General features: G+C 61.0%; 2 protein-coding genes across 4 annotated transcripts in view; both read right to left on the reverse strand.

Annotated features, from left to right (window-relative positions):
* FASN (fatty acid synthase) overlaps positions 1-12026 on the reverse strand; it is a 75416-nt gene that overhangs the window by 6720 nt on the left and 56670 nt on the right. The gene's annotated exons all lie outside the window — the stretch shown is intronic.
* LOC113597014 (carbonyl reductase [NADPH] 2-like) lies at positions 1352-3660 on the reverse strand. Its single transcript, XM_027052384.2, has 8 exons — positions 3504-3660; positions 2930-3027; positions 2672-2826; positions 2536-2578; positions 2349-2448; positions 2168-2232; positions 1819-1936; positions 1352-1740 (listed from the first exon to the last, which is right to left on the reverse strand). The coding sequence occupies exons 1-8, from the start codon at positions 3553-3555 to the stop codon at positions 1637-1639; spliced, it is 735 nt and encodes a 244-aa protein (XP_026908185.1). The 5' UTR covers positions 3556-3660; the 3' UTR covers positions 1352-1636.

The following is a 12026-nucleotide window of genomic DNA, read 5'->3' on the forward strand; positions in this document are numbered from 1 at the left end:
GGATTGGCTGAGGCCGCCCCGGCCCGGCCAGGAATGGGGGGAGAGGTTTCTGTTAGCACTCACTAGCCAAGCAGCAAACCAAAATGCTCAGTGCTATCTATCAAAATCGCTGGGCCTCAGATCACCTGCTTGCTTCTGAGGAAGAAGTTTGTAAAAAGTTTAGCCTCAGCAACCGCTGCCTATAGATAATGAGGAAAAAGTCATAGAAAAGATCACAGATCAAATCAAGAGGATTACTCATGTCCCTGTCCAGACCTGGAGTGGTTAAAACCCCGGAGAGTTATTTGGAAACTAACTTTCAGGGGATTCAAAACTCTCATAAAAATTATCCTCCTGATTCTGGGAGGTTGCTTAATCCTACGGTGCTTGGCTCCCTTGGTTGTACGGTCTGCTTCCAGTCTCACTGAGGCCATGATTTAAAAAAAAAAAAAAAAAAAAAAAAAAAAGGAGGACAGCCATACATGAAATGATGCTATAGAAATACAAGCCTTTAAACCAAGATGGTGCTCTTTAACCCAAAATAGAGGGGTCCAAGCATCAAAGAGGGGAATGCGGTAGGGTTCCCTCCCTAAGGAAAACAAACAAAAAAACCCTCAAGGTAACCTGGCTATGAGCATACATGACAACATTGCTCAAGACCCTATAACAGGAGACCACTTAATCAGACCGCATGTTTGTGTGTGTTTCCATATATGGGAGACAAAGAAGTAGAAAATACATTAAAAAAACACCACGTGGCATTCGGGGCTCAATTCTTTGGGTAGGAACCCAACTGAGCGATGCGGCACAGTTGGAAAGAAAAGCCTGGGTGCGGTGTCACGACTCTCTGTGTGAGAATCTTGCTACACTGGAAGGGAGAGGAACCCCTATCATCCAGGCCCTTTAGCAGGAGACCACCAGCACTGTAAAAAAAACTTGCACGGGATGAGATAGGAGGATCAGGGTCATCCGGGGTTCACGGTGGCCGGCAATGGCAACAAGCATTGCTTCCTGAGCCTTTAGGGTCATTTACAGATAGATGTGAGCCCGTGGGTCCATGGCATCTTCCCCAGATCCCAGACCCTCTAACCTCTGACTGGTGGAGGTCGGAGCAGAGTGCTGAGCTGAAGGGCGGGGCCAGAGCCTCAAGGGGAGGGAACGTGGCTGCCCTCTGCCCAGGGCTGATTGGGGGGCTGGGGGAGGGGGCGGGGCACGACAAAAATCTCTGTGTAAGAAATCGCCGCCCTTCAGCTACAAGACAGGGTCGCCGTAGAGTCCGGCTGGCTTTAGGATCTGCGCCCTCATTTCAAGGCAAGTGAAATGTGTGCTCCCCCTCCCTGATCCTCCCCTCCCAAACCCCGGCACGCACTGGTTCCAGAGAATGGCCTCCATTTATTTAGGGAAATCCAGCCGGCACAGCGGAGGACACTGGGTGGGGGCGACAGGGGCGGGTTTCATGGCAGCGCGAGTGTGGATGCGGTGTGTGCCCAGATGCAGAGTCTGGGTGGGAGATGCGCGGGCGAGCGGCTTGGTGGTGAAGGCGTGGTGGGGCGGTGGGCGTGACCGGGGCGTGGCTGGGCGGTGGGCGTGGCGTGGCGTGGGCGGGGCGGGGGGCGGGCCTGGTGCCCTGAGCGCCGGCTCCCCGGCGCCGGGCGCTCTAGGAAGCCAGGTACCCGGCGTCCACGAGTATGCCCGAGCCGCTGGTGGAGGCGCTGCGGTCGCTGAGCAGGAAGAGGATGCTGTTGACCACGTCCTCCGTCTCTGCGGGGATTGGCGGGATCAGCGCGGTGTGTCCCGGCCGCCCTGGTCGCGCCCTCCGCTCCCCGAAGCCCCGCTGACCTGCAAACTTCTGCAGGGGGTGACGCTCCTTCAGTTTCCGGGCGATCTCGGGGTCCGTCAAGACTTTCTGGCCCATGGCCGTCAGCACCACCGTGGGGTTCACGGAGTTTACCCGGATCTAGGGCCAAGGGGCCGAAGACGGCGGCCTCAGCGAGTAGATGAGCCGCTGTGCTCCCCCCCCCACCACCTGCGGAACTCGCTTACTGTGTTCAGTCAGTCGCTGCCCAGAGCCTTGGATGGTCCTCGGGCCTCTCCCATGCCGTCTGCCGCCCCTTACCATTGCCAGCCCCTACCCCTGCTCCCCAGCCCACCTTTGTGTGATCCCCAGGTCCTCCCCTCCCATGCCCACCTTGTATGGCCCCAGCTCTGCGGCCATGGCTCTGGTGAATACACTTATTGCACCCTTGGTGGAGCCTGTGGAGGGAGGGCAGCACTGATGACCCCTTAGCCCTCTCTGCACAGACGCTAAGCCCCAGCGCCCAGGATCTCCTCATGGATGGATGGGGTACGGGCTGGGCAGAGGGACTCACTGTAGACAGATATGTTGGGTAAAGTGACATGGGCCACCATGCTGGAGACATGGACAATGGAGCCAGGCACTCCGCGGTGGATCATTCCCCGGGCCACGATCTAGAAACCGGGAGAGGGGCAGCCTGATCTCACTGTACTCCCAGCCAGGCCTTGTCATCCTTGGGCCTTGCTCCCCCACTGGCTCACCTGGGACACCTGCACCAGTGAGCGCAGGTTCACATTGAAGGTCCTGCAGAGGGCAGACAGTCAGAGCGTCCAAGGCCACATCGGCCCCATGTCCTCAGCAACCACTCCCCAGTCCACCTGCTCTCCTACTCCCCACCTGTCGAAGACCTCCTTGGTGACCTCCAGGAAGGGCTGCAGTGGCGCCACGGCAGCGTTGTTCACCAGCAGGTCCACGGGGCCCACGTTGCCCAGTGCCCGCTCCGTGGCGTCCCAGTCACCCAGGTCCACACACACAGTCTGTATCCCGGGGCACTGCGGGGAGGCAGTGGTCAGTGATCAAGGAGGTGGTCCCAGCAGGCTCATGAGGCACCCGGAGCGTGTGGGGTCAGGCTTGGGCCGTGACCGGGCTGCTCACCTCCTTGGAGAGGCTGACTAGGTCAGTGTCGGTGCGGCTCATGGCTACCACTTTGGCTCCCAGGGCGTGCAGGGCCTTCACAGTGTCCCTCCCGATCCCTGCAGGGGGGCACCGGGTGGGCAGATACCCCAGTACATCTGGGTCAAGGCTGAGGACTGAGGCTGCAGCCTCTTCCACTCAGGAAAGAGCAGTGAGGGGGTGCCAGCCAGAGTCAGAGGCTCGGCCGGCCAGGATCTGGCCAAGGGAGGCCCCAGAGAACAGCTCCTTTCCACTGAGCCCAGGGAAGAGACCCTGTCTGGATGTCCCCGTCTGCGTAGCCTGAACCTGAAGGCCACTGTCTCGGGTGGGGGGTCTTGTACTGACCAAGTAGAGGCAGTGTCCTGTCCCAGGGCGGCCTGCTGGGTGGTGGACGTCACCCGGGGCCGGGGTGTGGTAGGGAGGCAGGCACTGGCGGGGAGGGCTATGACAGGCATGGAGGGACTCACAGACCCCAGCACAGACCTGTGAGGCTTCAAGTCTGGCCACCTTACTCTCCACCTCAGCCCCTCCCGCACCCCCACCTGCTCATACGTACCTTTCCCTGCCCCTGTCACCAGGGCTGGCAGGCCTCTGAAATTCAGTTGCATGGTGCCGACTCTGAGCCTGTGTGCAGCAGGAGAGGAGGGCAAGGAGGTTTTAAAGGCCTGGGGCGGGCCGTTGGGGTGCTGTGGAGGAAGGGGGGGGCTGGAGGCGCAGGGCAGGGGTGGGGCATCACTGCAGTCTCTACTTCCTTGTTTACAGGAATCTTCTGCCCTCCCCAGCACAACCCAAAGGTGCTGGTCAAATGCTGCACCGTGAGGTTTGGAAAAGGAAATAAAGGGGCTTGTGGGTGGCTCAGTCGAAGTGTCTGACTCTTGAGACCGGCTCAGGTTGCGATCGTGCATCAGATTCCATGCTGAGCTTGGAGCCTGTGTGGGATTCTCTCCCCCTCCCTCTGCCCCTCTCCCCGACTTGCACTTTCTCTCCAAATAAATAAACATTTAAAAAAAAACAGAAAAGAAAAATAGGGGCGCCTGGATGGCTCAGTCACTTAAGCGTCGACTTCGGCTCAGGTCATGATCTTGCAGTTCATGAGTTCGAGCCCCGTGTCGGGCTCTGTGCTGACACCTCGGAGCCTGGAGCCTGCTTCCGATTCTGTGTCTCCCTCTCTCTGCCCTTCCCCCACTCACGCTCTGTCTGTCTCTCTCTCAAAAATAAAAATAAAGATTAAAAAAAATAACAACAACAAAAACAAACAGAAAAAAAATTAACCGCGGAGTAGGAACGTGGCCCTTCTTGGACGGTGGGGACGGATGGCCTGGAGCTGGCCCCTGCAAGCCTCGAGCAGGAGCCCCTGGATTATAGCCCAGGCATACTGGGTTTGAGGCCGTTCTCCTGCTCTGCTGACCCCGACTCCACCACGGCCCTAGTCTGTGGCCTCCAGAGTCTTCCTCACTGGCCCCTGGCCGGCCTAGGACACCCGCCCCCTGGCTTCCAAGCCCAGAGCCCAATCCTACCCACAGGTGTGGCCACCCTGCCGGCCTCATTCCCTCTCAGGTGTGGCTCGGGGAGGGGGGGGTTCTCGCTCCCGGCTGTCGTGTTTTGGCTCCCTCCCCCCACTCTGAAACTTCACCTTGGCCCAAATCGGCGGACGCTTCCGGGCACCAGAGGCCTCACTGGGCTTCTCCTCTGTGCCACTGCTACCTGTGGGTTCTGATGGCGATTGCACTTCTGGCAGCAAGCCCCAGGCCTGTCCTGAGCACCTTCTGGTCCCGGGTCCCGGGCCTCACGGGACCCATGCCGCTGTCCACAGGTTCGGGGGTCAGGGCAGGGCACGTGACAGGTCTACCAGGCCCTCCCGATCCAGAGGTGTGCCCCACCATCTCTCCCTCACTCAGACCTGGCCAGCGCCCCAGGAAGACAGACTCCCGTCCTAAAGCCCATCCTGCCTCTCGGAGACCCCCTCAGTCCTGCAGACCCAGCCGGGCTTGCCCTTTGGGCACGTCCTTGGCTTGCGAATCATCGGCGAGTGAAATGGAGGGACTCCTTGCCCTGACACAGGTAACTCGTGCAGTCTGGCTTTCTTCCCAGACACCTGTTGGACATTTGTTCCCAAGAGGGACTCAAGGTGCCAGCTGTGGGGGTGGGACAAGAAGCCGGTCCTGTGTGCGAGTGAGGCTCCAGAGAGCACATTAGCCAGGTGCCTGGGAAGCGCCTTTATGCAGCGCGGGGCTGAGCTCTCATCTGCGGGATCCGCGCGCAGGTCTCTGAGATCCCCAGGAGAGAGCACACCTGCTTCCGCCCCTCTCTGAGCCCTGGGGGACGGCTTCCACGTGGCCTGGGGGACAGTCCCCAGCCCCCTGCCCACCCTTTGCCTGATCTGCTCGCAGAGGTCCCTTTGGGGAGTGTTCTCCCAAACACCCACAGCTTAAAATTGTCTCCCTACATCCCTCAACCCACACCCCGAATCAGAACACCCAGCAGCACCTGCCCCACTCCACCAAGGCCACCGGACATTCCAGACACATTCAAGTGCTACGGATCATTTTTATTCTGAAATCATTCAGGATTGCAAGGATAGTACAACCGTTTTCTCTGAACCATTTTGAGAGTAGTTTGCAAAACTAGCACCCCATCGCCCGCAAGTAGCTTAGTGTCTGTTTCCTTCAAATGGACATTATCCTGCACACACACACACACACACACACACACCAGCCAAGGGACTAACACCACATGTCCCCACCATGTGTCCTCAGCTCCCTTTCAGGTCTTAAAAATTGTCCCAGTGACATTCTTGTTGTAAAGAACGGCTTCATTGAGGTATAGTCGATAGATAATCAGAAATTCAACTGAGCAAATATTGAACATCTGACTTTGTTAATCAGTTCGTGGATTAGGCATCATCTCATCCCCAAGCAGAGAGGAACTCCGTTGAGCTGCAGAAAAGGAAGGGTTTTTAAGGAAGAGAGGGAATGGAAAAAAGGAAATCAGTAGCAAAGAATGCATTGTTTTAGGCCAGGTGGCCCTCCTAAGGGGAACAGAAGGGGTCCCTCAGTACATGTCCCGGTGCTGACCAGGGCATTCCCTGGATGACTGGCTAACGGGTCCCTGACGTGAGTGACTACATTTGGGGCCCCGCAGTTTCCTTTTTAGCAATACTAAACTGCACAGATTTAACGTACAGTGAGAGCAGCTGGGGCCCAGCCCCGCGAACTCATCACCACAACCGGGGTCATAAACAGACCGATCGGCTCCCCAGGCTTCCTCGTGTCCAGCTGCTTCTGTGCTTGTGGTGGCAACACGTGGCCCAAGCCCCTGCCCCCAAGCGCCCCAGCGCGGGAAGACTGCTCCCCATTGCCCCCCTGTCCCCCCCACTCAGCGCATCCCCAGAACTTAACTCTCCTGGCCGGCCGGAAACGCCCCATTTCAGTTCTGGGTAGTGAAAGGGCCCAATCCAAGGTCACCGTTGTTGGGGCTGGCTCATCCCTCTTGCCTCCCTCACTCCAGGACACTCTTCAGTCTTTCCTTGACCTTTATGACCTTTTGGAGACTGGAGGTCGGTTCTTTTGCAGAAAGTCCCTCAGCTCCGCCTTGCCCAGGGTCCATCGCGATTAGATCCTGCGCGTCTCTGGTCAGGAGCGCCAGGGAGGCAGCGCCCTGTCTCACAGAGCGCCGTCAGCTGGTGACCTGTGTCACCACTGGTGCCGTTAGCTGCGACCCAGGGGTGGAAGGTGACGGCACTAGACCTCACAGCTTGGTCCTTCACACTAAGAAGAACGTGGCTGCCGCAGCTTCGTGTGTCCTCTGAATCGCGGGCAAAATGTCCCCGTGGCCACACGGACTCGGAAGTACGCAGGGAAAGGAGTTCTGGGTCCAGGGGCGGCCGTGCGCAGCACGCACCCACCGGTGCAAACTCGCCACGGAGCGCTTCGCTTCCGGGGAAAGCCAGGAGCAAGACGGGCCTGACGTCATTCAGCCGACAGCCCACCCTGGACACGTGCTGCCCTGGACCCCACGGGCGGCGCATCCCTTCTTGTGTCTCAGCCACCCTGTAACCGACACGGAAGGCGGGCCACCGCTGGCTCGGAGGATGGCAGATGGGGCGGGACCAGGAGGAGGGGAGAGCAAGCAAACGGGCTGACAGGCACGCGAAAACGCACACACAAATCACAACGGAATGGCCGTGGCGCTCTTTCCTGCAACCGGCCACGTGGCCACACGGTCACAACTACTGTGCACCCGCCACCAGCCCGCGCCTCTTTGCCCTCGGCTGACCCGGGCTCCTCGCCCGCTGGAGGAAGAGCCCAGCACTCGCACGGCTCCGACTGCGCCCTGGCCCTGCTACCTCTGTGGCGATCACTATCGCGTTGTCTCTGGGGACTAAGCGTCACTCGGAATCCCTGCCCCCGTTGAACTCCGGAAGCCCGGTTGGACGGCCACCGTTCTGACCGAGCGCGGCCACAGAGAAGAGCCCGATGGGAATTTATGTCCCAAAAGGGTGCCGAGAAGGGCGTCCCCTGGGGCTCCGGGTCTGGCAAAGTCGCTCCCGCAGGAACGTTCCAGTCTCTGTGCGCCCGTGGGCACTTTCCCGCACAGCGTGCCACGGAGCCCGCATTTCCAGAGGGTTCTGGCGGCCACCCTTGTGCCCAGTCCCCGTCCGCCGGGCAAGCGCGGGCAGACCCACAGACTGCCACACGTGCAGTGGGCAGGCTCTGCCCAGGCAGCCACGTGCACGTCTGCGTGGAGCTTCCTGCTCCTTCCGCACCGGCCCCACACCCTGGCGCCCACTCCACACAGATGTGTCCCCGCTCCTGTGCATCTGAATCAGCAAACCCGGGCGATTGCTCTGGTGAGCCTCCCTTCTCACGTCTGGGACCTCACGTCCATCGAGTCTGCGGAGCGGCTAGAGTTGGGGGGGGGGGGGCCGTGCACCTGCGAGGACCGGCAGGCTCCGCAGGGGACCCTCTTTGGGGCCGCCGTGACCGCTTCTTCAGGCAAAGAGACGCTGAGCTCCTGGGACACTTAGGGGTTCACCGCGTGCGTCCGTGTGTCCGGTCCGAGACTTCCGGGCCCCACTCTTCACCAACTGTTGCTGTAGCGTTGACACAGGGTCCCTGGGGCGTGAGGGGTCCGTTTGCACTGTAAGGGTGAGGCTTTGTGCGGCCGCAGAGGGGCGGCGTGTCTTCTAGGACTCAGGTCCCTCCTGCGGGCTTGGGGCTGGGACGACCGCTCCCCCCGCACCCGCAGCGCCAGGAGGTCCTTGGGACCTGTGCCGGGAGTGGCCACCTGCCACACCCCACGTGCCCCAGCATCCCAGCTTCCGCCGGGGTCTCTCAGAGCCGGGCCGAGACCACGAGGGTGAGTGATGGGGGCTGCGCCGGGGGGCAGAGGTGACAATGTGCAGGCTGGGCAGACCCCCGGGGGCCAGAGACCGGGCAGAGGGACGAGGCGGCCTGGGGGCCTCACACAGCCACACGCACACCTGCCCCAGCTCACACACGTACACACCCACCCGCACGCGTTCCCTACCCCCAGGCGCACCACACACACATACACTTGCCCCCACACCTGCTTTACTGACTGTTTTCTACCCCTGAGATTCTGAGTTCTTCAGCTCACCAAATCAGCCCTCCAGGGACTGCCTCTGCCCTCTGGCTTCTGGCCTCGGGCCTCTGCCCTCTCCCCTCTCGCCTTGGGCAGACCGTGGAGGCAGTCTTCCCAGGGATCCGGCCCTGAGTCAAGAGGGTGAGGGCACTTGCACCCCAGGGCAACAGCGGAAGGGGCGTCCATGCCCGGAGCAGGGCTGTGGAGCAAAGGTTTGCCAGGGGCCCTCACATCTGCCCCGGTGCCCGACACGGGCTCATCGGAGTCTCCGAGAGGAAGGTCACAGACAGCGTGACCACCCACCCACCGCAAGCCGGCCTGTGCTCTGGCGGACCCACCGGGGACGGGGACAATGAAACGGGCCACAAGAAGGGTGTGACTCAGGCTGTGGCGGGGGCGCCCGTGCAGGGAGCCCCCACCCGGGGCCGGGGCGAGGAGCGTACGCCAGGCCTCTAGTATTGCGGGTGGTGGAGAATTCGCGGCCCAGAGAGGTCCGCCCTCGCCTCTGCTCCTGGGACGCGACCTCCAGGCCTCTGCAGGGTCCCGCCTGCCAGGCATGTCTTGGCTTGCCTGGGGGCCTTGGCCACGGGGTGGTCTCAGGTGCGACTTGTGCTGGGGGCTTCAGGAGATGTAGTATCAGGCCCGGCCTCTGGGGACGGCTGGGGTCTAAAGGTCGGCCTGCCACACAGGCGGTAATGAAGTCTCAGTAAAAACCCTGCACACCGAGGGCTCAGGCAAGCCTCCCTGGCTGGCAGTGTTTTGCGTGCGTTGTCACATGTCAGGACTCTGAGGGGAGGAGACAGTGGGAAGCCCCCCCCGACCCCTGCCCAAGCTCTACCTCTGTCTCTCCCTGTGGTGAGAGGGCCTGGGAGGAGGACTTCGTCTGGATCACGCAGCAGGTGCTGTGAGATGGGGCGGGGGGGAGGGCAGGGAGAGGCCTCGGGTGCCCGGGGCACCACACGAAAAGCCTGGCTGCAGCTGGACAAAGGTGGTTCCCAGGACTCTGGGCTTGCTTCTCAGGCTCTGTCCTTGAGGTCCTCAAGAGGGAGGGAGGTTTTAGTTGACTTTGAGGAGAGCACCCTTGAGTAGACCGGCCTGAGACCAGACCTCGCCACTTGAGCTGCAAAGAGGACGCTTGAGCGGGGTGGGGCGGAACTGAGTCAGAGCTGGCTCAGATCAGGGACAGGTGGGCTCCCGGTGGGGGGAAGGGACTTCCCACCGAAGGGCCAGCCCCTGCGAGGCCCACAGAAAAGGCTGGGCTCTAGGCTATGCTCAGGAAGGGCATGGAGGCCTCCGGGAGGCTTGGCACCAGACAGGCCTGTAAGGAGGCCGCCCACAGTCCGGATCCCACCCTGCTGTCTGGGCTGGAAGGTTTTTCGTTGGGAGGGCCTGGAAAATTCCATGGCTGGGAGGCGCGGACGGGCACGGTCTCTACACCTGCAGAATGTGGACACAGTGCTTAGGAACCAAGGCTGTCTCCCAAAGGGCATTTCGGTGTCACGGGGGGGGGGGGGGGGTGCAGGTGCCCTTGTGCTGGTCACGCTGAGCAAGTGGCAGGCTCCTGCTGTGGGACCCGGCCCTCCCCCAGAGCCAGAGCCACAGCCCCGTCGTCACCCACGGCTCAGCCCAGAGCCTGCATTTGTTCCAGACCTTTCCTTGGCGCCACTGGCCACCTGCTGCCCACCAGGACCCGCTGGTTCTACTTCAGGAGGAGTTCTTGATATGCCTGTGCCCCCATTTCCCTCTCCCCGAGGCCGGATCACCCGCACTCTCGCCGGCTCCCAGCCACGTCGGCCGGTAGAGGCCCGGGCTCTCTCCCCACTTGCCGCAGCTGCTCCATCCACCTTCTCAAATGTGGGCCCAGGAAGCCGAGCTGGCACATCAGCTTCTCTGAGGGTCGTCCCTCTGGGTCCCCGCACCCCCGCTGTGGCTCCCACCCCCACCACATCCACTCTGTGACTTGCGACAGGCAGGACCCCAGCACGACAGGGTGCTCCGCCATTATTCCCCTAGCGCTACAGTGCGGAGCGAAGGAACGATGAATGAGCGAATGGATGGCACATTCTAAGACAAGGGACTGCCAGCTTGTGGCTGCAAAGAGCACAGGCTGTGGGTGCCGGCACGGGACGCTTGTGGCCAAGTTGGTAGGGAAGGACAGGCACGGGCATGTACAAGATGACCACAGGAGAGACCTCTGCCTCCACAGGTGGCCCGCGTCCGAGACTGGGGGCAGTACTGTGTCACAGTCAATAGGACAGTTATCAGGACAGCACTGTCGACGGTGACCTGTCTTGGACATAGGGCCCCCGAATCTGTAAGTGGAGATTAACAAAACACAAACCACCCAGAGCAGCATCAGGCTGAAGGCAGCACGAGGGGGCTTCCTGGAGGAGGCAAGAGGCAGGCGCAGCTGAGAGAAAGCTGGGAGGGGGAGAAAACCTGTCCAGGTCACTGGAGACAGGCCACCACTCCTCCCTCACTGGTCGTGTGTGCACACATGCACCACCACACGTGAATGTGAGCACGTGTGCTCGGGCACTCACATGGGGACACACATGGACACGTGTGTGCACACACAGGCACATGTGTGGGAGCACTTGTGTGTGCTCACGTCTGGCCAGAGGGACGGAGGTTCATCCATGACGCCGGGCTGAGCCAGGAGTCAGACTTAGCCACATCCTGTCACTGTGTTTAGGGTCCACTCTGGCACTCCCCATGGCCGGTCACACGGGCCGGTCTCAGGGGAAGACGGGCCAAGGCACGCTGGCTGTTCTGACCGGCTCTGGGTCAGGTGCCTCCCGGGGACGCTGCTAAGCCAGATTTGCCCCTGGGCCAGGAGCTCAGTCTGGTCTTGGAGCCTTTGAATACACCCAGAGGTAAGACTGGGGATGCTCGCCTCACTGGGGCGGAAGCCGAGGGACGCCTCAACAGCGCATTTTGTTTTCTTCTGGACGCCGAGGGGACAGAAAAGACCTAAGACCTCCAGGACCCCATCATCTCTGGGCATGAAGGTCTGTGTGGCCGGCAGCCGGCAGGGGTGACGGTCCCATGCCGACTGCAGGGGGAACCCAGGTCAGATCTCTCCCCCTGGGCCTCTGTGCTCCCAGCAGGGAGTGGGATCCAGGGCTCAGGTCACCCCAGGAGCTCAGTTTGAGGGAGGCTTTGCCTCTGGGGGTGTCTGTGGGCTCAGTGCCAGGCCTTTCCTGCCTCAAGCACCCCCCTGTGGAAAGGTGTTCAGGCTCGTGGGCACCATAGAGAAAGGGTTCCTGCAAGGTTTCCTTTGAGGGCCTTGGAGCCGGCACCCTCCGTCGGGCCACATGGGATGCACCGCCCCGGTTGGAGTGTGAGCCACGAACCACAGCCCGAGAAGCCAATCGACGAGCCCACTAGCTTTCCTGTGTGGGCTTGTTCTTATCTTCACCCACCGTGGCCAGTCCTCACCACGTCGCTGGGGCCCAGAGCCTTAGAGGGAGAG

The sequence above is a fragment of the Acinonyx jubatus genome, chromosome E1 (assembly GCF_027475565.1).
Source record: "Acinonyx jubatus isolate Ajub_Pintada_27869175 chromosome E1, VMU_Ajub_asm_v1.0, whole genome shotgun sequence".
Classification (NCBI taxonomy): Eukaryota; Metazoa; Chordata; class Mammalia; order Carnivora; family Felidae; genus Acinonyx; species Acinonyx jubatus.